General features: G+C 39.6%; 1 protein-coding gene across 3 annotated transcripts in view; it reads right to left on the bottom strand.

Annotated features, from left to right (window-relative positions):
• Positions 1-23,880, bottom strand: part of LOC111150778 (SUN domain containing ossification factor) — a 96,593-nt gene extending 72,713 nt beyond the window's left edge. For all 3 annotated transcript variants that reach the window (XM_022508375.1, XM_022508377.1, XM_022508376.1), the window contains exon 1: positions 23,750-23,880. In XM_022508375.1, the coding sequence (XP_022364083.1) occupies positions 23,750-23,811 (62 nt within the window). In that variant the 5' untranslated portion in view covers positions 23,812-23,880. The remainder of the gene's footprint in view (positions 1-23,749) is intronic.
• Between the last annotated feature and the right edge of the window lie 2,442 nt (positions 23,881-26,322).

Raw genomic sequence — 26,322 nt, 5'->3', positions numbered from 1 at the left:
AAGAGAATCTGGAAACTAAAAGGATATTTTCCCTTTTTGTCAGCTCCTCCCTACCAAGGTGGCATGGATTCAACATTCATAAAGAAAGGTTATCAACTTTTAGAGTAGATGTAATTAAAGGTCTTACAAAAAGCACATCTGGGGGCACCTGGGTGGCTCAGTGGGTTAAAGCCTCTGCTTCAGCTCAGGTCATGATCTCAGGGTCCTGGGATCCAGCTCCGTATCGGGTTCTCTGCTCAGCGGGGAACCTGCTTTCCCGCGCCCCCCCCCCCCCCCCGGCCTGTCTCTCTGCCTACTTCTGATCTCTGTCTGTCAAATAAATAAATAAAATCTTAAAAAAAAAAGACATCTGGGCACCATTTAGAATACGAAACTTTACACACTTTAGTGAAACAAGAATATCATACAAGCTAGTACTGTGCTTACCGAAAATAATTACTAACATCTAGTCTGAAAGCCTTAGCAGTCACAAGTACCAGTAGTTACAAAGTGTGTGTGTTTTGTGTGTGTGCACGTCTGCATGTTTTTTTTTTTTCAACAAAAAATGACCACCTGACATTTTGAGCAAGAAAAATGTTTGAAGGGTTAAAAACTGTAAATCTATAACAAAATGAACTGAAGTAGAGTCTACATGCTGAAAAAGCATCTTCAAAAGCAGATCCTAAATTTTAAATTTTTCTTACCCAAATTTGGAAAAGGAATTTTTTTGGTAACTTTACCAACTTATTATCTCATCAAGACGTTAGTGCTGCGAATGTTCTGCCAATCAAATTGTGATTTCATTTTAAATGTAGCTGATGTTCTAATCTAAATGATACAACAAATCAAAGTATTCAGAAAACCTAGCAGAGGACCATGGCGATTAGCCAAGAAATAATCAAGTGATTTCTTCTTCCAAACTTTTAAAAAACCATTTTCAACTAAAAAGACATCCATGAATATGTTCATATATATATACTGCATATGTAAAATATTCTTATAGAAAACAAAATAGTTTTCTGGGAAGGAATTTTGAGGGTAAGAGTGGGAGGGGTAAAAATACCATCAATCTAGCTTTCTGTTCTCTAGCTTTAGGTATTCCTCAATAGAGACCCTCCCCCCTCAACACACACACACACAACCATCCAAACAGCTTCTCAATGACTGTCTAAGAAATATGACAAATCAGTTTTATTTATACAAGGATCTATACATAAAAAAAAAAAGTTTTGCAACAGGGGACCCTGTTATATCAGCACTATTCTACAAAATTTTAAACAGTAAGAGAAACTTGCATCAACATTAAATCAACAAATTTCATGAAAAAATAAAAATGAGGTCAAATTTCAGCTGATATATAGTAAGAATGATCTAATTTTAAAAAATTTATCTAGGAGCTGAAATTGCCACATAACTGAAATTGCCACATAACTTCCTCAAGTTTGAACATCAACAAATTCAAAAGCTCTGGCCTTTAGCAATAATTATTAGGGTCTGTTGAGGGGTAAAAAGTAATAAAAATAAAACTTAAGTTGGGATAACACTACAAGAATATGCTTAGTGCCTAGTGTGTGCACGGCTATCTTTCATTTTTTTTTTCATTAAAGTATTTTCTGATAAAGTGATTTAAAAAGTTATAACCTTTACAGGTAGACAGCTCAATCCATCTCCACTACACCAGCTATGTTATGGTGCAAAATTATAATCACTACTCTAATTTACAGGCAAGACGTTTCAAGGCATGATCAGTGATGCTGAGTTTGATACTCAATATAACTCTTAATAGAGGAAAAAAGATAAAACCTCATAAAAAGGACATAATAGTGGAACTCTTTCCATTCCTTCAGGAGGTCAAAATAATAGAGGTATTTGGCAAGGATTTGCAGAAGTACATCGTATTACAAGATAATTCAACGGTGACAATTTGTTAGTTGGCCTAGCACGATGGTTAAAAGAATGCGGACTATCGCTGCATAGCCTGTAGGATCTTGGGCAAGTTCACTGAACAAACATTTATTTTTGCACCTATTTTCTCATAAATATTTTCTCTGCACCTATTTTCTCATAATGGAAGTATCTATTTCCTAGGACTGTTATGAGAATTCAGTAAGATAGCTTAAAGCACTTGTAATGGGGACAGCACAGAGTAAACACAATATTATGCACTATGCTTACTAAAACAAAAAAAATTCAGATTCTAGGAGAAGGAATAAAAATAGATATTTTGCCTAAGAACATGGTTCAGTGAGAATAAGATACATAATGTTAATTTTTACTTTTGAACTATCACAACGTTCATTCATCCTCTTCCCCACAGCTGATCCGATATAAAAGTATTATAGACCGTCTTTGACATTTAAATTTTATCCTATCCTGTAACTTCTACAACCTTGAACAAATAGTTACGTAAAAACAAAACAAAACCAAAAAACCATTGAGGAGTTCCTTCTATTTGCAAGTGATTTCTAGGTAAGTTTGCTTGATTATGTTGTTAAATGTTGGGTTCCGATCTTGACATGAACAGAATTAAACGGAGGAATTTAAATTAGTGGGTAGTTAGGTTGGCATCCTGCACATGGAAATAACTCCACACAACTGCCTTAAAAAATGAGTTCACTCTTAACTTTACTGAAGTATTTGTAAGTACAATTATAGGATGTCTTAGTTTAATATTATTCCATCACCTGATCCTCCCCCCAACAAAAACTGCTAGGCAGTTTTCATATAAGACATAAAAAGCATGGCCCAAAAAAAAAAAAAAAAAAAGCATGGCCCATGTTCTGTTACCAATGTTAATTTCTTAGTTTTGACAAATATCCCACGGTTATGTGAGATGTTAGCATTTAAGGAGACTTGGTGAAGGGTATATGGTTAACTCTTTGTACTACCTTTGCATATTGTCAAAATCAATCCAAAACACAAGTTTCTTTTTAAAATAAGCACAATCCATTAAAGAAAAATTTGAGAAACTGAACTTCAAAATTAAAAACTTCTGTCCCACAAAATACACTTATTAAAATGAGAAGGCAAGTTACAGACCAGGAGGAAATATGTGCAAAGCATATATTTGGTAAAGGATTTGTAACCAGTGTAAAGAAATCTCAAAACTCAATAAAGAAACAATCCAATTTTCAGGTTGCCTGGGTGGCTCAGTCAGTTAAGCAACTCCCTTCGACTCAGGTCATGATCCAGGGGTCCTAGGATCAAGTCCTACATCAGGCTTTTTAATCGGTGGGGAGCCTGCTTCTCCCTCTGACTGCATCTCCCCAGTTTGTGTGAGTGTGTATTCAAGTGCTCTCTGGCAAACAAATACAATCTACCCCCCCCCCAAAAAAAGAACAACCTAATTTTTAAAAAACAGGCAGAAGATTTTCACCATCATATCACCAAAGAAAATATAGGGAAAGCAAATAAAAGTGAAAGATGCTCAATATCCTCAGTCATGGAGAAATGCAAATCGAAACCATAATGAGAAACCACTACGTACCTATTAAATGGCTAAAATTTTAAAGACTGGCCACAGTAAGTGTTGCAAAGAATGTGGAAGGACTAAAACTTTCATACACTGCTCATGGGAATACAAAATGGTACAATCACTTTGGAAAACAATTTGGCATTGCTTTCAAAGCCAAACATACACTTATATATAAAGCAGCCATTCCACACTTAAGTATTCACTCAAGAGAAAGGAAAACACAAAAGGTCACAGCAGCTCTATTTGTAATAGTAAAAAAATGGGGGCGCCTGGGTGGCTCAGTCGTTGGGCGTCTGCCTTCGGCTCGGGTCATGACCCCAGGGTCCTGGGATCGAGCCCCGCATCAGGCTCCCTGTTCAGCGAGAAGCCTGCTTCTCCCTCTCCCGCTCTCCTGGCTTGTGTTCCCTCCCTCACTGTCCCTCTCTGTCAAATAAATAAATAAATAAAACGGAAAAAACTCTCAAATGTCCATGAACAGGTACACAGATAAACAATCTGTACTACAGACATGCAACGTAATACTATTCAGCAACAAACAGGAATGAATTTGGCACACACAACACCCTCAAAATAATTCTTCTATGCTAGAAGCCAGACCAAAAAAAAAAAAGAAAGAAAGAAAAAAATGTAGTTTATGATTCCGTTTACAAAATACAAAAAATGCAAACCACACTATAGTTACAGAATATAAATATAAATCAGTGGTTGCCTGGAGGAGGAAGCCAGGAGGAAGGGATTACAAAAGGGCATGAGAAAATCCCTGAGGGTAAAGGGGATGTGTTTACTAATTGCTTGTGATAGCTTCATGGATGTATACGTACACCAAGATGTATCAAACTGTACAATTTATGTAGTTTTTTGCATGCCAATTGTGCCCCTGATAAAGCTGTTTTAAGAAGTGGGGCAGAGAGAAATAAGACTGATGAAAGGCTATCATTATTGCAGCGAGGCAACAGGCGCATGCCTATCACACTCTTCCTTCTAGTTTTCGGCATGTCTTTAAATTCCTGTAAGAAAGTTTTAGAATTCTGTCCATTCTTAAAATAGAAAGAAAACAATAATTCAATGTTGTATTTACTTTCTACATATACTATTGTAATACCTGCCTGGGTATAGTTGCCAGAATAGAATTCTTTAAAACAGACAAAAAGTATATGGATAAATTTTTTTTATTTTTTCAGTGTTCCATGATTCATTGTTTACACACCACACCCAGTGCTCCTTAAACTATATAGAGCTTAAAAGCTATAGAAATAGTAGCAACTGTTGAGTACTCCATTTTAATTTCATGTGTATCATTGTTTAACCTTTGTTTACCCTCCCCAGAATAGGCTTACCGTGTATTAATAGACTGTTATTTGCCTATAATTTCTACAAAAGCTCTTTTAGATATGGTCCTGATGGTTACCAGATTTTTTTAAAAAGTACCACAGTGTGGAAGGAACGAATGTTTGCATCCAGATGACACTACATAGTTTTTTCTTGAAGGAAGATTTTCAACTTGAATGTAGAGTGACGGAGGTTTTTCTTGCAGTGGGAACCTACAGTCTAATACTACTAGGCACCGTGCTGTTTTAAAGGGGATGTTACAGCTATGTATTTCAAAGAACAGTGGTTAAGATTTAAATGTTAAGTAAAAGGTGTATCGATTACCGCTTACTGAAGCGAACAGAAGGATTCAAGAAGTTTTTTTCTAGAGGAAACAGCAACTGAATTAAGCCCTGAAGTGACAAAAAAAGATTTCACTAAGACAGTATTCTTTAATGTCCAAGTGATTGAGGAAACACCATTTTTTAATACCAAAGGCTTAGAATGAGTGTTTTACAACTGCTAGCTCAGAAATACTGACCTGGCTACCTTAAACAATTACTATTTATAATCTTATCAAAGAAATTTAGCAAAATAATGCAAGAATAAATTCCAAGATTAATGTACAATAAAGAATATGTTAATATGCAAATGTGCCAAGCCTAATAACTGCAGGGAGAGGGCAAAACCGTAGTCTGTCAAACTTTCGAATGAGTTAATGCTGTTTCCCTCTCATTATACTAAAGAAACTATATAAGCACTTAAGACTATCAATACTTTCCAGATACTATGTTAGATACAGAGGCCTGTTAGGAAATGTTAGGCGTAATTTTCAATTCATTAAAAATCTGAGTAAAGATACATTGAGAAAACATGAAAAAAAGTAGCAATTTTAATTAAGTAGATAAAAATTAAATTGATAAGCATTATGTCACCAAGAGATTTATTTTAGTAAAAAGGTATTATAAATATATATCCACCCAACAGTACCACTTCAAGATATATAAAACAACGAAAGCTACATGTGAAATTTTTGAAGTCACAAAAAGCCAACAACATTCTAAGACTGGAAACAAAAATTATGCAGCAGAATAGTACTGCCATTAAAGAGTAAACAATAAGGAACATCATGAAATATTATAGTGGAGGACTAGTGGTCAAAATTGGTGGGATGCAGATAAGACAATAGCAGGAAAACTATGCTTCTATACACATGGGAAGACAACCTCTCCCCCCCAAAAAGCTGGATCTTTCAACTCAAAGAGTAAACAATGTAAATTTTTAAAAGGGGGGGGCTATAAAGACAGAAATCGCTGAAATAAAGAACAAAAAAGGCAAAGACTGAAACACCAAAATGTGATTCTTTGAAGAAAATGTTAGAAAGATAAACCTCTGGCAAACTCAATCAAGAAGAGTTGGTGATATGTGGTGATGTGAATTAATAAAATATGGTATAAAAACATGAAACAACCACAGATAAAACAGATTTTTAAAATTATAAAATATTACAAACTACAAATACCAATATATTTGAAAAATCAGAAGAAATGGATTTCTCTAGAAAAACAGCAAAACTGGCAAAAAGTATAAAACTAATGAAAATTAAAGAAATTTGAGTTGATTTCCCTCATATAGAGGATGGAAAAGTCCAAACCAGGTTGTTTTGGGGTTTTTTTTCTACTTTTTATTTGGGAATAATTTCAAAGTTTCATAAGAATTGCCAGCATAGTACAAAGAACATACACAAACCGTATCAACCTGTTAACATTTTACCTCATTTCTTCCATCACTTGTCATTTGCTCACAGCACATTCTCACATCTTCCTTCTCACTCTTTATCCTGATCTACATAATTGATCTCTAACTACCTTAGTATGTATTTCCACAGAATAAGGATATTTGCTTACATAACCACAGAGCAGTTACAACTTCAGTTACACTGACATAATACTTTAATCTATCATCCATATTGCGATTTTGTCAGTTAATCCCATCATATCCTTAGAGCATTCCTTCCACTACTCCCAAGTTCAGTACGGAGTCCAGAATCATCTCCTGCATTTATCATGCATCTTCAGCCTCCTTTAACCTGGAATAGATTTTGGCCTTTACCTTACATGGCACTGCTATTTTTGAGGAACACAGTCCTTTAATTTTTAAATAATATGGTTCTTATTTGAGGTTTGTCTGATGTTTCTTCATGACCAGATTCAGCTTATATATTCCTGGCCGGAATCCTTCATAAGTGATGTTGTGTCTTTCTCAGTGTATTATATCCAGAAGCATACGATACCCATCTGTTTCAGCACTTGCAATTCCACTTTTAGGTAATTCTTAGGAGAAATGAAAACAATGTCCACAAAAAGGCTTGCAAGAAAATGGCCCCTTTTATTTCTAATAGCCAAAAACTAGAAGCAGCCTAGACGTCCAACAGCAGTAAAATAAACTATAGTGTATTCACAGAACGTACTAACTACTCCCAATAAAAATAAATGAATTACTGACTAATGAAACAACATGTATAAATCTTGGAAACATTACACAGAATAAAAGAAGCTAGACACAGGAACATACTGTGTAACTCCATTAGATGCAGCTCCAGAATTAGCAAAACTAATCCACAGTGATAGAAATCGAATCACAGGTTGCTTCAGGGGATTCACTAGAAAAGGACATGAGGAAATTCTGGGGTAATACAAATGATCTATACCTTGATGGGGGAGGGAGGGTAGATTACACAAATACATGTATTTGTCAAAATTGATCCAACTACATGCAGAGCTAATACATGTGCATTTCATTGTATGTAAATTATCTCAACTTAAAAATTTAAGAAACAGAAAAGTTTATATTTTTTTTCTCTCAGCAATAACCAAAAAGAAAATAAGCTACAGCAATAACAAAAATTATAAAACAATTTAGAAATTAACCTAAGAAAAATAATAGACAATGATTTACAGATAAACAATTTTAGCTCTGGTAATGATCATACAATAAAGAAATAAAACACAAAAATCTAGTATGTTCATAGATGGAATGCTGGTGACAGCAATGTAAAAATAGCAATTCATCACTCAAATATAACTCTTATCAAAATACCTGAAGGATCCTATTGTTCTAATATGATATAGAAAAAAAGTGGCCCAAGAATAACTAAATTAACAACCACCACCAAAAAAAGCAAAGGCATGTGGTTCACCTTGCCAGATAAATTTATTACAAAAGCACTGTAATTAGACGACAGTACTGGGATAGCAACAGGCAAGCAAATGGAACAGAATATACCCAAATGCATTTATTAACTTATAGTCTCTCTTCAGAAGCAGCCACACACAAACTGTTCAATGAATAAATGATACTATGAGGCCTTCCTAAGGGCATCTGCCACATCGTTAACTACTTACAATTCATTTTAATGATGACTAAAGCAATTAAAAGTGTTAAATGAAAAGAAGTAGAAAGAACGAGATTAGTTAGTGTTAGACAACTTATGTAAAATTTTATAACATATAAGCAAAACAAGATTATCTGGGAAGAAAACACATCAAATAAACACATGAAGGCTGACTGGACAGGCTCCGATATACTCTGGGTAATTGCCTAAAATGGGGAAAGAGGAGTGAAACTGAAGATAGAAGATAAAAGAGTCATCATGTAAAATGGAGAGAAAAAGGGGACCCGTGCAAAACTCTGCATCAAGTACGAGCAATGTCATCCTCAGCACCTGATGTCTTGGGGGGAAAAAAGTTATGTTTTTATTTTTTTTTATTCAGACTTTCAGATAAATTTTTACAAATAAAGAAGCTAAACTCAGAAATTAACGTGTCCAAAGTCATTCAATTTGTGATTACAAGCCTAGATTATCTCCATCCAAAGCCTACAATCTTTCTTTATTGCTGTACTTCATATTTAATATTCTCTGGTCAACAGATAAATGAAAAGTGAGAAAATAACACTGATCTCTTCAGTCAGTAATTGATGGTATTAGTCAAGGCTAGTTATAGCATAACAAATACTAAGAACTACCACAAAAGAGGAACAACGTTTACCTCAGACTTAGATAGTGGCAACAACAGAAATAAGAAATTTTGCAGCACGGTGACGAGACATGGAGTTCAGAGTCAAGATCCCCAAGTGTTATTCCCAGGTCCTCCATTCATTAGTTGTATGTTCTTGGGTAAACTACAAAACCTGTGTGCCTCAATATCCACACTCAAAGGAAGTTACTATGGGGCACGTGGGTGGCTTGGCTAGTTAAGCTTCTCACTCTTTTTTTAAAGATTTTTAGGGCGCCTGGGTGGCTCAGTGGGTTAAGCCGCTGCCTTCAGCTCAGGTCATGATCCCAGGGTCCTGGGATGGAGTCCCACATCGGGCTCTCTGCTCAGCAGGGAGCCTGCTTCCCTTCCTCTCTCTCTGCCTGCCTCTCTGCCTACTTGTGATCTCTGTCAAATAAATAAATAAAATCTTAAAAAAAAAAGATTTTTATTTATTTATCTGACAGACAGAGATCACAAGTAGGCAGAGAGGCAGGGGGTTGGCGATGGGCGGGGGAAGCAGGCTCCCCGCTGAGCAGAGAGCCGGATGCGGGGCCTGATCCCAAGACCCTGCAATCATGACCTGAGCCGAAGGCAGAGGCTTTAACCCATCGAGCCACCCAGGCGCCCCTAAGCTTCTTACTCTGGATACCAGATCAGGTCATGATCTCAGATGGAGCCTGGCATCCAGCTTCTCACTGAGCGCGCAGCCTGCTTGAGAGTCTCTCTCTCCCCCTCTGCCCCCTCCCCTGGCTCCTGCACGCATGCGCACTGACTCGCAAGCGCGCTGGCTTGCTCTCTCAAATAAATAAACAAAATGGAGTTATTATGAGGAAAATAAAAAGATGCATGTGCTGTGCTTATCAATCTGACATAAAATATGAACTCAAATGTTAACTACTGTTATCAGCTATTGTCTTTCTACCTTCTTTACTTCCCAAATTCCAGATTAGTATATACTTGTAGTCTCAGTTTCTTCACCTTCTATTAGCCCTCAGCCTGCTGATTTCTAATTTTTGCCCTCATTAAACTACTGAAATCAGTACGGTAGTAGCAGGATCTACTTTTTTTTTTTTTTTTTTTTTAATTTCTCTGCTGTGTGTGGCACCTTTGACTACTGCTTCTACTTGAAACCTTCTTCTCCTTTGGTTTGTCAAATTATACAATTCTGTTTCTCACCTCCCTCCAAGTCTTCTGAGTCTCCTTTGATATGCTGCTTAAGCTAACTACAGCAGATTAAATCCCGGTGCTTCCAGGATTCTGTTCTCAATCTTCCTTGTACACCTCATTTAAAAGTTGATCTCTCTCCTTTCACGTTCCAAGATACCTCCAAAACAACTAAATCCAAACTTGAACACAAAAATCCTCCTTTGCCAAATCTCCTCTTCCTGTATCCTTGATCTCATCAAGTGATACTGCTATCCACCCAGTCCTCAAGTCAGAAACCTAAAAAACATCTATGCTACTCCTTTCCCTTCATCCTCCCTCTACTATCTATAGTTTACCTCAAATTTCTGTAATCCATTTCTCCATCCTGTTATGACTGCCTCAGCTCAAGCCCTCATCTCTTAGAGCAAACTTCTAACAGAGTTCCCTAATTCCCATCTTACCATCTCTGCAAATCAACCCTTCACACGGCCAGGAACCTAACACTAATTGTCAGAATGCTGTTCTCCTGCTTAGGACCTCTTATCAACTCTCCATGACAAAATTCAAGCTTCCTTGCATATTTTAAAATATCTAAAATTCCTCTATTGCCTAAGTCTTCAGCTTTATATTTTCTGCCACTCCCTGCCTCCCACTTCAAGCTTCAGTAATATGGAACTACTTGTAGCTGTTCCCTGAACACATCTGGCTGTCTCATGCTTCCAAGTGTCTGGCTCATGCTTCTCTGTCTTCCAAGACTGTTCTGCCCCTGCTCCCATTCCTCACCATCCAAAACCTGACGGAATTCCCGCCCCCCCCCCTGCCCCGGGGCAGGAACAAGTTAGTGACTAGGACACATTCCTCATTTCCACAACCTGGGGTTTGGCCACAACCCTCTGGCATATCTAAGCACTTACTACAATTCTGAACTGAAATTAACTGTTTATATTTCTGTTCCTCACACAACACTGAGCACCTCTAAGGCACAGAACTTGCTGCCGTGTTCTCAGCACAGTGATCTCCTAAGCTCTTCCTTTGACTACGGATTAGAACAGCTTGGATAAGAACTTAGAAAAGGAAGAGAGCCCAGTTATCACAGAATTTATGGTAAAAGAAAGAACAGAACTGGGCAATGAAGAATTGCTTCTTAAACACAAGGACACATCTAATCCACAGTATGGGAACATAGTGTAAGCCATTCAATTACAGCAGCATGGTTCAAGTAATGCCCTGCGTACATTCCCCTTCATAAACAAACAAATAGGCAATCCAGGAAAACATAAAGGTGGGAAAGTAGAACTTTAACTTTGAGGTAACAGTAAAAATTATGGTTTTTTTTTAACATTACTATTCAGAAATCTGAAAAAATTAGGAGAAATTCTATGAAGTACATGGAAATTTGTAGGAAATGGGTATTACAGAAGCCAGTTTGATCGAAACACAAAAAAAGACCAAAAGATCACTGGGCCTCCAGTGCTTTTGCTTCATAAGCACTCTACTTTCTTTCAATCACAATGTAGTAAAAGACAGAGAGCCTTCTTAAACTATTACCAGCTTGGGGACTCTTTAAGCTTGCTTCTCTCTGTGAGGTCTACCTGCTGATCACAAGAGGTAACACTGTTCATTTCTCCTCCCAGTTTTTATTCTATTTGGCCGCCAAAGCAGTTTCCAATCAAATCACATGGAACTACAGAGCTCGGCCGAAGAAAACTCTGTATTCAGGTGTTTGCTTCTAATCAAACCTTTGAATTTCAAAAGTTCTGATCTTTAATCTTCACTGTTCTTGTATTCTCTTAGCTTAATTATTCCATAGACCAAAATCTATTAGAGGATTGTTTCACTAAATTTGCCTATAATTTCGAGGATCTAGCATGGGGTAGCACTTATTAAACACTATGGTTTGTTCTGTTTTTACATCTAAACATACCATTAGAAATTCAGCCAATATAACTGTTCTCAAAGCTTCTGAAGATAATCATATACTTACTTGAAAATGATATATATTAAGAAACTGCATCAGGTATATTTAGCCTAAAAAACCCAAGTCACAATGCCTCGCAATCTTAATTTTCAACCCAAAACTACAAAGATAGTCCCCAAATAAAATACTACCAGGCTAACAGGTTAGTCGTGCTATACCTACAAAAGTAGGTTTGGGCCAGACTTCAGGCCTTTAAGGTGAGGGTTTAAATTTTTCTCTTCAGGAATACAGGAGTCTATGAAAGATGTTTTAGCAAGAGACTGACATAATCAAAATTGTGTGTTAGTAAGATAAATCATGGCACTGTGTAGAATGGGTTGAAGCATACATATAAGGGTGGGATTACTCCAGCCTCTTCTATTTCAATGCCAAACAAATGTGTAAGAATCCATGCCTACCAGCTCTTCAAGTATAATCTGTTTCCACTCCCATAAGCTTTTACCAAGTACTTCCCTCTTGAAAAAAAGACCCTTTTCTCAGTTTTCAAACTTTTCAGCCTTATCTGAGACATTTTATATTGCTGCCATTCAAATGACATCCTTAAACCTCTTCCCATCTTTCATTTCAAACCACTCTCCTTCCCTTCAGAGCTTTACTTTGCTTGGCATCCTTCTTTATTCTAAGTCTCTGCAGAAGCTCCGTGTTCAGTCAAACTTCTGTTTCAAAAATAATCCCTTCTATGAGGACAACTCCAGCCCAATTCTTAAATGCACTGAAGTCTGCATTTTTAAAAAATTTTTTAAAGATTTATTCATTTGACAGAGAGCGCACGAGCGCACAAGGAGGGAGAGCAGCAGACTTTCCACTGAGCACGGAGGTCAATGCAGAACTAGATCCCAGGACCCTGGGGTCATGACTGAGCCAAAGGTAGACACTTAACCCACTGAGCCACCCAGGTGCCCAAAGTCTGCATTTTTCAGTGCCTATATCATGTCTCCACTTGGATCATCCCACGTGGATCATTCCACTCTCAACGGCTCCTCCTATTCAAATCCTCAGCAACTCTTCCATTTCTTTTTGAACATGTCCAATTCGTCGAGTTGCCCCAGTTAAAAAACAATGAACTTTTCTTCTCTTTTTGAACTTCATTTGCACAGATTTGTAACTTTAGATCCTAGCATTTATTCTCTCAACCAATATACTCCAAGAAAGCAGCTAACTAACTTTGTTTTATCCACCAGCATCCTACAAAGAATACACCACACAGAAGCCTCAGTAAGTATCTTTCAACACTGACATGGATGACAGAATGCGAGTTCTGAAGAACAAGAGCCTGTCAGAAGCAAACTAAAACCAAGTTCTCTTCTGAATCCTAGACCAATGCTACTTCTACTATATTCCTCTATTAATGGCCAATCTATCTCCAAACCAGATCATTTACTTCCTCAAAACTCTGCTCAATGCACCCTCTTCATTTTTACTACCAAATACTTGTTATGATAAACGTCAATTACTTCAACTGCCTTTTTTTTTTCCTTTTTTAGCATTCATCCCTCCAAGTCCCTTCTGAAATATTTCTAAAACAATGATGTCAAAAATAACATTCTTGGAGCACCACTTCTCTTGCTGGATCTTTACTAATTCCTTAGGTTAGTTTGTAAAACCCATTACAATTCCCAAAATACAGCTTTTAGTTTCTAGACAAGCTTGTCTGCTTACTATCACTCGCACCTATATCAAGTACATTATCTCTTTTATTCTCTTTTTCCTTGACAACTAAGTACTATCTACCCACTACAGACAGACGCACATATACACCCCACACTAGGACAAGACCATTATTCACATCAGCAGCACCAGTACACCTTATTTCAGTTCATGAAACATCTACATTCCCAAGAAGCGAAGATTATAAGCCACACATCATTTTCTCTTAAACTCAAGTCAAGTCTTTCCTGACCACTCCAGGCCTAATTTTTCCCTTCTTTAAGCACTGCTGAGCAATTCAGCTTTTTGAACTGAAAATTCACAAATGTCCAAATTAGTTATCTTAGAATTTAAAAGTACAAAAAAAAAAAAAAAACCTCAGAATTCATCTAATCTAGTAGTAATAAAGAATGAATAAGAATATCCCAAGCCTACTGAGACAGAATCCCCAAGGTAAGAATCCTAGGCATGTGTATTTTTTTAAAGCTTCAGGAATAATTCTAATGTTCATTCCTAGTCGAGGCAATCCAGTCTGCCCATTTTCAGATAAGAAAACTAACACACAAAGAAAAGGTAAAGAAATTTGCCTAAAGCCATATACAAGACTACTGGCCACATAAAGCAATGACAAAAACACAGGCTCACCAGATGTCCATTGACAGATGAATGGATAAAGAAGATGTGGTGTGTATATATACCTATGTGTATATATATGTATGTCTACACACACACACACACACCAGAATATTACTCAGCCATCAAAAAGAATGAAATCCTGCCATTTGCAACAACATGAATGGAACTGAGGATATTATGCTAAGCGAAGTCAGTCCATTAAAGACAAATACCCTATAATTTCACTCATATGTGGAATTTAAGAAACAAAACAGATGAATATAAGGAAAGGGAACAAATAATAAGATAAAAATACAGAGTGAGGCAAACTGTAAGACTCTTAACTCTAGGAAACAAACTGAGGGTTGCTGGAGGGGAGGTTGGTGGGATAAAGGGGTAAATGGATGACAGGCATTAAGGAGGACACTTAATGTAATGAGCACTGGGTATTATATGCAACTGATGAATCACTAAATTCTACCCCTGAAATTAATAATACACTGTACGTTAACCAAATTGAATTTAAAAAATAAGAACAAAAGACAGGCTCAGACTCGGCCTACTTAGGTTTTGGGTCATTGCTTACTAGCTGTGAGAACTTGGGCAAGTTAGTTCACTTTTTTGTGCCTCTCTTTTTTCATCTTTAAAATGGTGTGGCTATCTCAAAAGAGTTGTAAAGAGAGTAAGTTGGTGGACACGAAACACTGAGAATATTAATAAGCATTCAGTAAAGGCTCACTGTTAATAATGCAAAAAAAAAAGGGGGGGGGATTACAACTGAACTCTAGGTTAGTTTTATGCCATTTCCACTACATCAGTATGTATGTGTATTTTGGTTTTTTTTTTTTTTGTTTTTTTTTTTTTTTTTAAGATTTTATTTATTTATTTGTCAGAGAGAGAGAGGGAGAGAGAGCGAGCACAGGCAGACAGAATGGCAGGCAGAGAGAGAAGCAGGCTCCCTGACGAGCAAGGAGCCCGATGTGGGACTCGATCCCAGGACGCTGGGATCATGACCTGAGCCGAAGGCAGCTGCTTAACCAACTGAGCCACCCAGGCGTCCCTGTATGTGTATTTTGACAACCAGAAGGGCAGAGCTCAAGTCTCCTGCTTCTTCAGGATTCCCCACCACCACAAATACATTGTTGGTAACTAAATACCATTTTGAATTAATTAATGGATTCCTATTTCTGAACCCTACCACCTACGCCCTCCTAACTATAGCAAAGCACCCAGAGGAAATAAAAAGAATTCTTGTAACAATGCTTACTATGAGCAAGGCATTATTTTAAGTACTTTACATATTTTCTTGTGTTAGATTACAAATACTCTATAACAAGAAACACAAAATTAGCTTAGTACCTATAAGCCAAAAAACATTTTCTAACAAAGCTAGGTGTTACTTCTATGTAAAATATAAAACAATTTTAACTACTGATTCATCACAAAAATAAAGTCCTAAAATAAAATCAAGCTGTCAAAAAAATCTGCATTCATGAAGTAAGTTTATCCCAAGGGATTAACATTTTTATACTGCAAATACTTGAAAACAATTTCTCCTATCCTTCAACATGTACAATTTTACTTTTTGAAACTACTTTAAAATACAGCCTTAAAAGCAAAACATACAACTGGCACTAAAGTACAATCTGCAATACATACATACTATGTTTTAAATAAAGAGTCCCATTTATGTATAAACTACTAAACAAAAGTATTTCATACATACGTTTCTACTTGTAGATGGCTTGAAAGAATAATAAAGTATTTAAAATTTTTATAAATTTTTCTCTTCCGTTTCGTTACAAGTACTAGAATGTTAGCTATACATATTGACCTATTTCTCTATTCAGACAGTTGAAACAAGTGAAAGAATAATTTAGGAGTTCATGAACAATGGAAAAATGAAATAACCAATGTCCAAAGGTAAGTTAGGTGTTAGTATCTTTTTTTTTTTTTTCCATTACCAGCCAACCCAATTACCTGCCTCCATTCCGATATACCCTCAAATGTTTAATAACCTAAAGACGATATTATAAAACACATCCAACTCTTTTTAAAATAATTCAAAGGATATTATAAATAAGTAATGTGCCAAAAAAAAAAAAATAAGTAATGTGCCACTTTTTATTGGTCACAAATATTGGCATTTTACACAAAGATGTTGTACCTCCCTGGTCACACCTTCTTCCACAGACCTTTTCCTATTTAGGGAATTTGGCTTCATTTAACTTGTCTGAAAAGATCTAACACTGTTTTTAATAACTTAATACCTCTTTTAAGTACTATACACTTTCTTTGGAATGTCTATCCCAGGGCAAAGATAAACTTTTCTTCCCAAAGTTTTTCACATCAAGTTCCACAAGAAAGACTTAAAAAAAAAAAAAAAAATTAAGATACAACTGGCATATAAAGTATGTTTGTTTCAGATGTACAAAATAGTAATTCAATATTATTACGTATTGTGGTATGTTTACCACAAAGTACATCCATCACCACACAGCTGTAATTTTTTTTCTTGTGATAATTTTTAAGATCTACTCTTAGCAACTTGAAGATCTACAATACAGTATCATTACCTAGAGTCACCATGCTAAAAAGTGTACACCAAGCCAAGAAAGACTATTAAAAGAAAGTCATCAAATGATTTAAAGAAGAGGGATGACTTCACTATTTTATTTTGAATATTTATTATTTTATTCAGAAAAGAGACTTATGGTCTTAAAAAAAGTTACAGAAACACAACAAAGAAAGTAACTTCTCCAGACAAAAAACAGGATTTTCAAGGATATTTCCAATCATTACCTTAAAAATTACAAAACTGCTTATTTTTCTTGTTTATTTCTGCTCACTTATGCATACTGACAAATGAGCAAGAAACCAGCAAAATTATCAAAGAAAAAGCAACAGAAAGGCTACAGAAATAAAGTCACAAACCAAGAAATTATTACCTCTGAAGTCAAAGAAAACTAGGTAACATATTCAGAAAAATTACTAAGGACTGGGGCACCTGCGTGGCTCAGTGGGTTAAAGCCTCTGCCTTCGGCTCAGGTCATGCATGGTCCCAGGGTCCTGGGATCGAGCCCCTGCATTGGGCTCTCTGCTTCACAGGGAGCCTGCTGCATCCTCTCTGTATGCCTCTCTGCCTACTTGTGACCTCTGTCCATCAAATAAATAAATAAAATCTTTAAAAGAAAAAAAAAAAAAAGAAGAAAAGAAAGGAAGAAAGAAAGAAAAAGAAAAATTACCAAGGACAAAAAAGCATACAAAACAGACAACTTTGATTTAGGTATCTATCAAATCTCTCCACTGTGACTGCCACTTTAGGGCTTCCAGCCTCCCTGAAGTCTGTCCCTTCCAATCCACTCTATGGTCATAGTGATCTGATCTCATGCTCTTGCTCAAACTATTACCCTGACTCATAACTCTCAGCCAGGCTAAAAATCAAGAGTTCATCTGCATAATTATCAAGTCCCTTCAAAACCTGGCTCTAGCCTCCCTTCCCATCTCTCCCCACAAATACTCTAGGAATCTTGCCTCTACCTGAAACAAAATTCTTCCATTTTGTACTATCCATCCTGCAAACCATTTATGCAGATGAGTACTGAGATTCATAGAAATAACTCGTCCAGGGACATACAGATAGTGATAGAATCATATCTAGAATATGAATTCTACCCTTGGTGTTCCTCAAAATCTTTGTAATTATTTTTTGTAATTATTTGTCAAATGTATGAGAATTGCTTAAATGTCAGATTTTTCTCATTAGCTCTAAATAGGAGCTTCCCCAAGATGATCCTATTGGTTACAATAGATTTTTTTAGTCTTAAAGATATAAACCAGCCTGATAAGGGATGTTGACTAATGAAGGGGCCATACAAGGGTAGGGACAGAGTGTATAGGAAATCTCCGAAACTTCCACTCAATTTCAATTTTACTGGGAACATAAAATGGCTCTATAAAATAGTCTTTTTTAAATTAATTAAGCTTTACTAAGTTTAATATAAGAATTTATACTTGTTCTGAAGGTCAGCTGGTCAAACATGAATAACCCCAGGGACTACATAATCAGAAACCTGTGGGAAAATGTGGAAGTTCCACAAACTGGGGTTTACCTCCAGGCATTGTGAGACACTGGCGTTTATGTATCCCAATTAAGTAGCCTTAGGGATTATATTATTAAGTTTTAACTAAACTGACTCTCACAACATGGAGAAATAGCTTTGAAAAAATTCCTGCAAAGACTACAAAGAAAATAACTACACAAGCACAAGTCAACAAGAAAATCGCAAGGCTAAGACTCCCAACTAGAACAAGCTATTCATCAATCACATCATGATGTAAAATACTCTAATTGGTCAATCACAAAGCTCTCACCAGAAATTATTACTTGAGCAAAAAAAATTCTATTAATAGAAAGTATTAGACTGTTCATTTCTCTCATCTTTTTAAACACCTAATTTATGTAACTTATTAGTATATTATCATACTAATATCATATTGGCACATGCGCACAACTTATAAACAATGAAGCACATATTAAAGGTTGCATGCATATCATTTTACTGGGGGGGACACACTCAAAAGAATTTGAATATCCACTGCTTAAAGCATAGACCAAATCTTTTTCCTCTTTAAGATAATGATCATTCTTCCCAGTTTGCCAGGACTGAGAGTAGTATATTAGGCTGCATGATGCCTCCCAGAGATGTCCAAGTCCTAATCCCTGAATATGTTACATGTTAAACCAATCTTGTGATTAAATTAGCAATTTTTTAATTTAATTTTTTTTTATAAACATATAATGTATTTTTATCCCCAGGGGTACAGGTCTGTGAATCGCCAGGTTTACACACTTCACAGCACTCACCATAGCACATACCCTCCCCAATGTCCATAACCCCACAACCCTCTCCCGACCCCCCTCCCCCCATCAACCCTCAGTTTGTTTTGTGAGATTAAGAGTCACTTATGGTTTGTCTCCCTCCCAATCCCATCTTGTTTCATTTATTTTTTTCCTACCCCCCAAACCCTCCATGTTGCATCTCCATTTCCTCATATCAGGGAGGTCATATGATAGCTGTCTTTCTCCGACTGACTTATTTCATTAAGCATGATACCATCTAGTTCCATCCACGTCATCGCAAATGGCAAGATTTCATTTCTTTTGATGGCTGCATAGTATTCCATTGTGTATATATACCACATCTTCTTTCTCCATTCATCTTTTGATGGATATCTAGGTTCTTTCCATAGTTTGGCTATTGTGGACATTGGTGCTATAAACATTCAGGTGCACGTGCCCCTTCGGATCACTACGTTTGTATCTTTAGGGTAAATACCCAGTAGTGCAACTGCTGGGTCATAGGGTAGTTCTATTTTCAACTTTTTGAGGAAACTCCATGCTGTTTTCCAGAGTGGTTGCACCAGCTTGCGTTCCTATAAATTAGCAATTTTGAGATGGGTATATAATCCTGGACTGTCTTGGCGGGCCCAATGTAATCACAAGTGCTTGTGGAAAAAGAAGCAAGGGGATCAGTGATTTAGCACATGTGAAGCCTGGAGCTAGAGGTGAGAATGATGTGAGAGAGAAGTCACAGACTGCAGGTGGCCCTAGAAGCTGAAAAGGTCAAGAAACAGATTCTTTACCTAAGAGACTCAGGAAGGAGCCATCTCTGTTGACATCCTGACTTTAGCCCTGTTAAGGCTTATTTTGGACTTCTGATCCCAGAACTGTAAGGTAACAGATGTATGCTGCCACTAAATTTTTGGCAACTTGTTAACAGCATCAGTAAGAAATAACACAGGAGATTCCTGGGACATGGGACTTTCACTGACAAAACCAGGATAAGCTGGTCACCCTATTTTTAGGTTTTCAATGCCCACAACATATGGTACATAATAAGCATGAGAAAAATCCTTGTTAAATAATTTTATAATGAAATAAATGGATTACATACCCTATATATATTTTGTGAAATATGTAGATAATACACCCTCACTATTTAATAAAGACCTGTCGTATGTATTATCTCATTTCATCCTCCTAACAACCCTGAGAAGTATAAATGAATTAGTTTTCCTACTTTTAGGATACAAGAATTAAGGTTTAAAGAAATTACGTACTATGTCCTAGGACACATATCGAGTAAGCGACGGAGCAGTATCTAAAACACAGGCCCTCTGGTCTTTGATACCAGTCAGGACGCTCTACCACAAATCAGGCTGCACAGATTCAAATCCAAGCTGCTAAACTTAACAGCTGCTTCACCTTGCCAAATCAGTTAATATACCTACTTCCTGAACTATAAAATGCAGAATAAGGTTAACAATAATACTTACCTCACAGGGCTGTGAAGACTGAACATATTAAAGTGTGTAAAGTACCCACAAGCTACACATAGACATGACAATTATTACTCTGTGCTACAGCTACCGTACGTTTATGCTTAAAATACTCTGTACTACTTGATAAAGAATCACACAATATATGCAAAAGTAAAAAATAGCAACTAAAATGACTAATAAGACGGAAGGGTGGGTTTTGTGTGACAGCAATCTAAGGTTAGGACTCTAGACTGAAAAGAAAAAAGGAGAGGGGAGACATAATCAATATCTATAGAAGTGTGAGAGTATAAAAAAGGGGATAAAAAATTTCAGTATTATTGGTGGGAGGGAGGTGAATCTTAGAAACTAGAGAACTGGGACGCCTGGGTGGCTCAGTTGGTTAAGCAGCTGCCTTCGGCTCAGGTCATGATCCCAGCGTCCTGGATCGAGTCCCACATCGGGCTCCTTGTTCTGTGGAGAGCCTGCTTCTCCCTCTGCCTCTGCCTGCCACTCTGTCTGCCTGTGCTCTCTCTCTCTCTCTCTTTCTGACAAATAAATAAATAAAAATCTTAAAAAAAAAAAAAAAAGAAAGAAAAGAAACTAGAGAACTGCGGTATGAACACACAGCATTCATAAATTACAAAACGATACAGCTTAAAAAAGAAATGGATCACAAAATTTAGAGACAATTTATAAACGTCAAAGACAAAAATGGCTACTAAAAGAAGCTTAACTACTCTTCTGTAAACTCTAACCCTAAGGGAAAATGGAGATATTGGGAAATGACATACAGACCAGACTGTAACAAGGATCAGACCTCCAGATGAATCAGTGCAGAGTGTCTCAAAGACATAACATAACCTCTACCATCATTACCCCGTACCAGTACTCTTCTCTAATCGCATCATCACCCTTCCAAGAAAATCTCAAGCCTAAATACCCTCTTTTCAATGCCCTTTAATGACTTCAATAAAGAATAATTTAAAAGTCCCTAAATTTGGCAGTACAAACCAATCTCAAAATACACTAGTCCAACTATTTCTTTTTTTTTCTTTGAAATTTCTTTTTTTTTTTTTAAGATTTTACTTATTTGACAGAGAGAGAGAAATCGCAAGTAGGCAGAGAGGCAGGCAGAGAGAGAGAGGGGAGGAAGCAGGCTCCCTGCGGAGCAGAGAGCCTGATGTGGGGCTTGATCCCAGGATTCTGGGATCATGACCTGAGCAGAAGGCAGAGGCTTTAACCCACTGAGCCACCCAGGTGCCCAGTCCAACTGTAGACTGATTTTTTTTTTTCTAATAGGTCATAACCTTCTGTTACTAATGAATAAAGTTGAGAAACCATATTGAAGTTAACTTAAGCAAAAGACAGCCAGAAAGTACACAAAGTAATAGAAGCATGGTTACTTTAAATTCACAAGTGAGTTTAAGAAACACATTGTAGTTTGATTTCATCTCCACCATCTACTTAAAAAAAAAAATGTTTAAGGGTACAGATTTTCCACTATAGATAACTAAGTCCTGGAGATCTGGTAAGGAATATAGATTTATATATATAGATAATGATATTTTAGGACAGTGACTAAACTTACTATGAGACTAGGTTTTAATTATTCTGACCACAAAAAAGAAATAATTATGTGATATGATAAAAGTGGTAACTATCACTACAATGGCAATCATATTACAGTACATAAATGTATCATGTCAACATGTTATACATCTTGAATTTGCACAATACCATAATGACATTTAGACAATGTCAAGTATATTTCATAAAAAAAAAAAAAAAAAGGCAGAGGTACCGGTGCATTTTAAACTTGAATGAAAAGTGTAACCTCTGTGCCCTATGAGCCACTTCAGAAAGTGCTGGTGAAGAATAACATAGTCTAGAGTTGGGCAAGATCAAGGAGAAAGAAGAAAGAAACGATACATTAGCCTGTAAATTACCAAGCAGCCCCCAGAAAAAGATGGAAATGAACACCAGGTTTTGGTATCTCACCTACAAATTTAAATTTAAAATGGGGTGAGTGGACTCATCTCCTGCATGCACTTGTCGGTACCCAACAGGACACTAACAAAGTGGGGGGGGGGGTGACAGCTGTCCTGTTAAAAGTGTTTGGAATTAAAGTCAAAAGGCCAGATGTCTTGTTCTCGAAAGCGTCTATCTGTCTTCAGATCGAAATTCCTCAGCCTGCAAGAGTTTTCCTTCTCCTGTCACTTAGTATTTCATGTGAGCAACAACTCTGCCACTTCAGGACCTTTGGAATCTATTAAGCACAGAAAAAATGGACACGTCGTTGGTGTCTTCCGGAAGAAAACAAGGGACTTAATGAATAAATTTATTCATTAATGAATTCATTTATTCGTTAACGAATAAAGTTTATGTAGACTTTAATAAACAGCAGATCGCTTTGACTAAAGAAGCATCTTCCCAGTCAGCGGGGCTCACACCTCCAGGAGGGGGAAAACGGCTTTTCCCAGTGAAGTGACAGCAATCCTTTTCCTGACAAGGTGTCTTTGCGCCTCGAAGCCACCCAGGCGTGCCTGGGATCAGCAGAAACTCCATAAACTTCAGGAACAAAGCACTCTTCCCGCCTTGGAAGGACAGGACTCGCCCTGCCATCACTCAGGGACATTCCGCACGACACACCACAACCTGGCGCACGCACCACACCTGAGACGCGCGCCTGCACCAGCGGCTCCGCGTCATCTGCCCCTTGAAAAGGGGCTCCGGAACGCCCCCCCCCCACAAGTTTCCAAGAGCAGCAACCCCAGGTGCACTCGAGGCCCGAGACGGCAGGACCTGGCCTGCACCGCCGCGCGTGCGGTCCTCTGGCCCTCGTGACAATCACGTTTTTAGAATCGCACGGCGACCGCACGCACCCGACCCTCTCTCCCCTGGTCCCACCGCACGCGGAGAGAGAGCAGCCGGCAGTGGACCCGAGCAACCCCGTGAGCCCTTCCGAGACCGGCCCGGACGCCCCACCGTCTCCAAGGGCAGAGGAGCTGAGCACAAAGGCACCCAGGTGGTCCCCCCACTGGGCACCCTTCCCTCCCGCTACTCTCCGTAAACGCCGACACCCCGCACGGAAACCGCACAGCGCGCGGCCGGGCCAGTCGGCGCGGGAGCCGCGAGGCAACCCGTGTGTCGTAAGGGCCTGGGAGACCCGCACCCCGAGAGCCAAGGCGGACTGGGGGTGTGACCCGCTCGGGAAACTCCCGGATGGCGGCGGCGACTCACCAGACCAGAGAGCACAGAGAGAGGCAGGAGACCAGGGCCAAGGCCCGGCGGTACTTCTTCATCTTCTCCTCCTTCTTCCCCCTGCCAGAAGGCGGCACATCCTCCCGGCAGCCGCCACTGCCGAGGCCAAGATGGAGGAGCCGGAGCAGGAGCGAGAGAATGGGACCGAGAGTCCGAAGGGCCGCGGCGCTGCGGGAGCGGCTCCTCAGCGGCCCGCGAACCGGCCGCCCCCTCCGAGGGGCCCACGGCGGCGCCGAGCGCGGCGCTTCACGGGAGGACTCCGGGGACTGCCGCTGCTCCCGCAGCCGCTGGCTCGCCCGCGCCCGCCTCCTCCAGCCGCCGCCGCCGCCACTGCGGCCCCATATCCCCCCCGCCCGCCCCGGCTCTCCCTCCGTGCTGCCGGCGACCAACGGCCGCGGCGCACTCGTCTCCAAACAGCCAATCGCCGGCGGGGCCGCGCCACCTCACACACCGCTGAGCTGGAAGAGGACGCGTCACCCACGTCCCGCGGCGCTCGCGCCCCCACCAGCCTCCGCGCGGGCCACGCCCCCTCCGACGTCTCGGGCGGAGGAGCGCGAGGTGGGAGGACACAACGCGCGAGAGCCGGGGTTGCGGCCGCCCCGCCCACCTCAAAGTCCGCCGGATCAGTGGCTCGTGTTCAGGAAGTCGGGAAGGAGCCCCATGACCCTCCGCGTTCTTCTTTGCGATGGTCCGCCCCCTCGTCCAGGGCGTGGCGAGTCCGCGCAAGGGCCCTTGGGAGTTGTAGTTTGTCTTCCGGAATGCTCCTTTCCCTTTCCCCTACTCCTCCTAGAATCCCGGTTTTGATGGAGAGGTCTATAATTTCGCTTCTCACCGCAAGAATGACTAGCTTTGGGATTGCCATATTCAGTTCTCCTCTTTTGAGCACAGTTCGTGAGACGGCCGGCCTAGAAGGACGGCGGGAATAAAAACTAATAAAATTTGAAGAGGTGTTTTTTCCCGGTGCGGCCTGGCCCGCCCGTCGGGTTAGGTGCTGATTGGCCATCGGAAGGAGGTGTGCCACGATGTCCTCTCCCTGATTGGTTGCAGCGGAGAGTCCCCCGCGGTCTCGGCGCTGCGGGGCGACTCCCGCGCCCTGATTGCTGCGTGGGGTCGCCTGGTTTGGTCCGCCGGTGCTGGGTTCGTGCTCGGAGTGTCCCGCTGCGGGGCGGGAAGGGCTCGCGTGGAAGGAGCCTCAGGCCCTGGAGGTCGCCGAAGGCGGGGAAGGCGGTCCGGTACACGCGCCTCTGCTCCCGTGCGGCGCGGAGTAATCTGTAGTAAAAGGCCGCCCACCCCGGAGTCCCGTGCCCCTGGGGTCCCGTGCCCCTGGGGTCCCGTGCCCCTGGGGTCCCGTGCCCCTGGGGTCCCGTGCCCCTGGGGTCCGGGAAGGTCTTCCGGAAGCGGCTTCCGCCTGAAATTCCCAAATGCTCGACCGCTCTTCTTCCCAAGCCCCTCCCGTGTCCAAGCTCCCTTAGACGGCAGAGCGTGGAGAAGAGGCGTCCGTTTCTGCTCGGAGAACAGGTTGGCCTCCAGCCTAGCGTGTCCTTCGTCTGTCTCCGGTGACGCACTCGTTTCAGACCCTGTGCCGAGTGAGCCTCTACCGAGGGATGCTGCTCTTCTTAGAGAAGAAGTACGAAAGTGTGACTCCGTGGTCTCCGCTTCTTGTGTTGACTGTCGGGGGATTGAAAACTCTTCCCCAGAAAGCAGCCTGATAAATGGGGGCATAGAGGCATGATGTTTAGAGGGGAAAAATGTTTGAAGCAAATATTATTAGAGCATGGGTCACGTATTGCCTGTATGGCCGCGGGGGGGGAAATAAAACACTTTAGTAGAATGCTTAAAATTGAGATGAAATTTCCTTATGAGTCTTTTGAGTTGAATTGGTTGGTAATTGTATCCCCAGGGACCTGAAGGATTTGATCTATTCTAAAAGTCTTGATATAAGTCAACTGGATTTTTTTTTTAATTCTATAAATGATGATGCGGAAGCTAATTTTTCTGGCAGTAATTAGGTTACCAGTTCCAATGATCTGCTGATACCACTCTTAGTATGTAACAATAAAATTCTTTCATCTCTATCCTTGCAAGAGGCAGCATTTGTCTCACTCAAGAGCACTAGCAAATGATTGATACGAAAGTTAAAAAGAAGGTAGGGACGATAGAAAGATGGGGGTTGACATTCTTGACCTTGCTGAGCACCCTTTTCCTTTAATTCTAGGAACTACTCTATTCAGCATAGAGAAAGGTGCGCCCCCAGTGATCCTGTGAAGATTACCGACAAGGAAGTCTGATTAAAAATACATGCTAATCTCGAGGCTGGCAAGTTATCGGGCACCTTTTTTAATTCCCTAGCTTTCTCACTCCAAACCACAAGCCCACCCACTACTTTTCCAGAGGTGCCTGTAATGATCTTCTGAAATACACAACTTGTAGGCAGAATTTTTCTTTCTTTCTCTTTTACCTCCTCTTTTTCTTCTCCTCTTTCTGTTTCTTTCTTTCTCCCTTTCTTTTGTTTCTTTCTTCCTTCCTTCCTTTTTCCTACCATTGGGCTTTAT

This window comes from Enhydra lutris, unplaced genomic scaffold (genome assembly GCF_002288905.1).
Source record: "Enhydra lutris kenyoni isolate GAN:26980312 unplaced genomic scaffold, ASM228890v2 scaffoldscaffold24, whole genome shotgun sequence".
Lineage (NCBI taxonomy): Eukaryota > Metazoa > Chordata > Mammalia > Carnivora > Mustelidae > Enhydra > Enhydra lutris.
The sequence above is the reverse complement of the archived record's forward strand: the minus strand, read 5'-3'. Positions and strand labels throughout refer to the sequence as shown.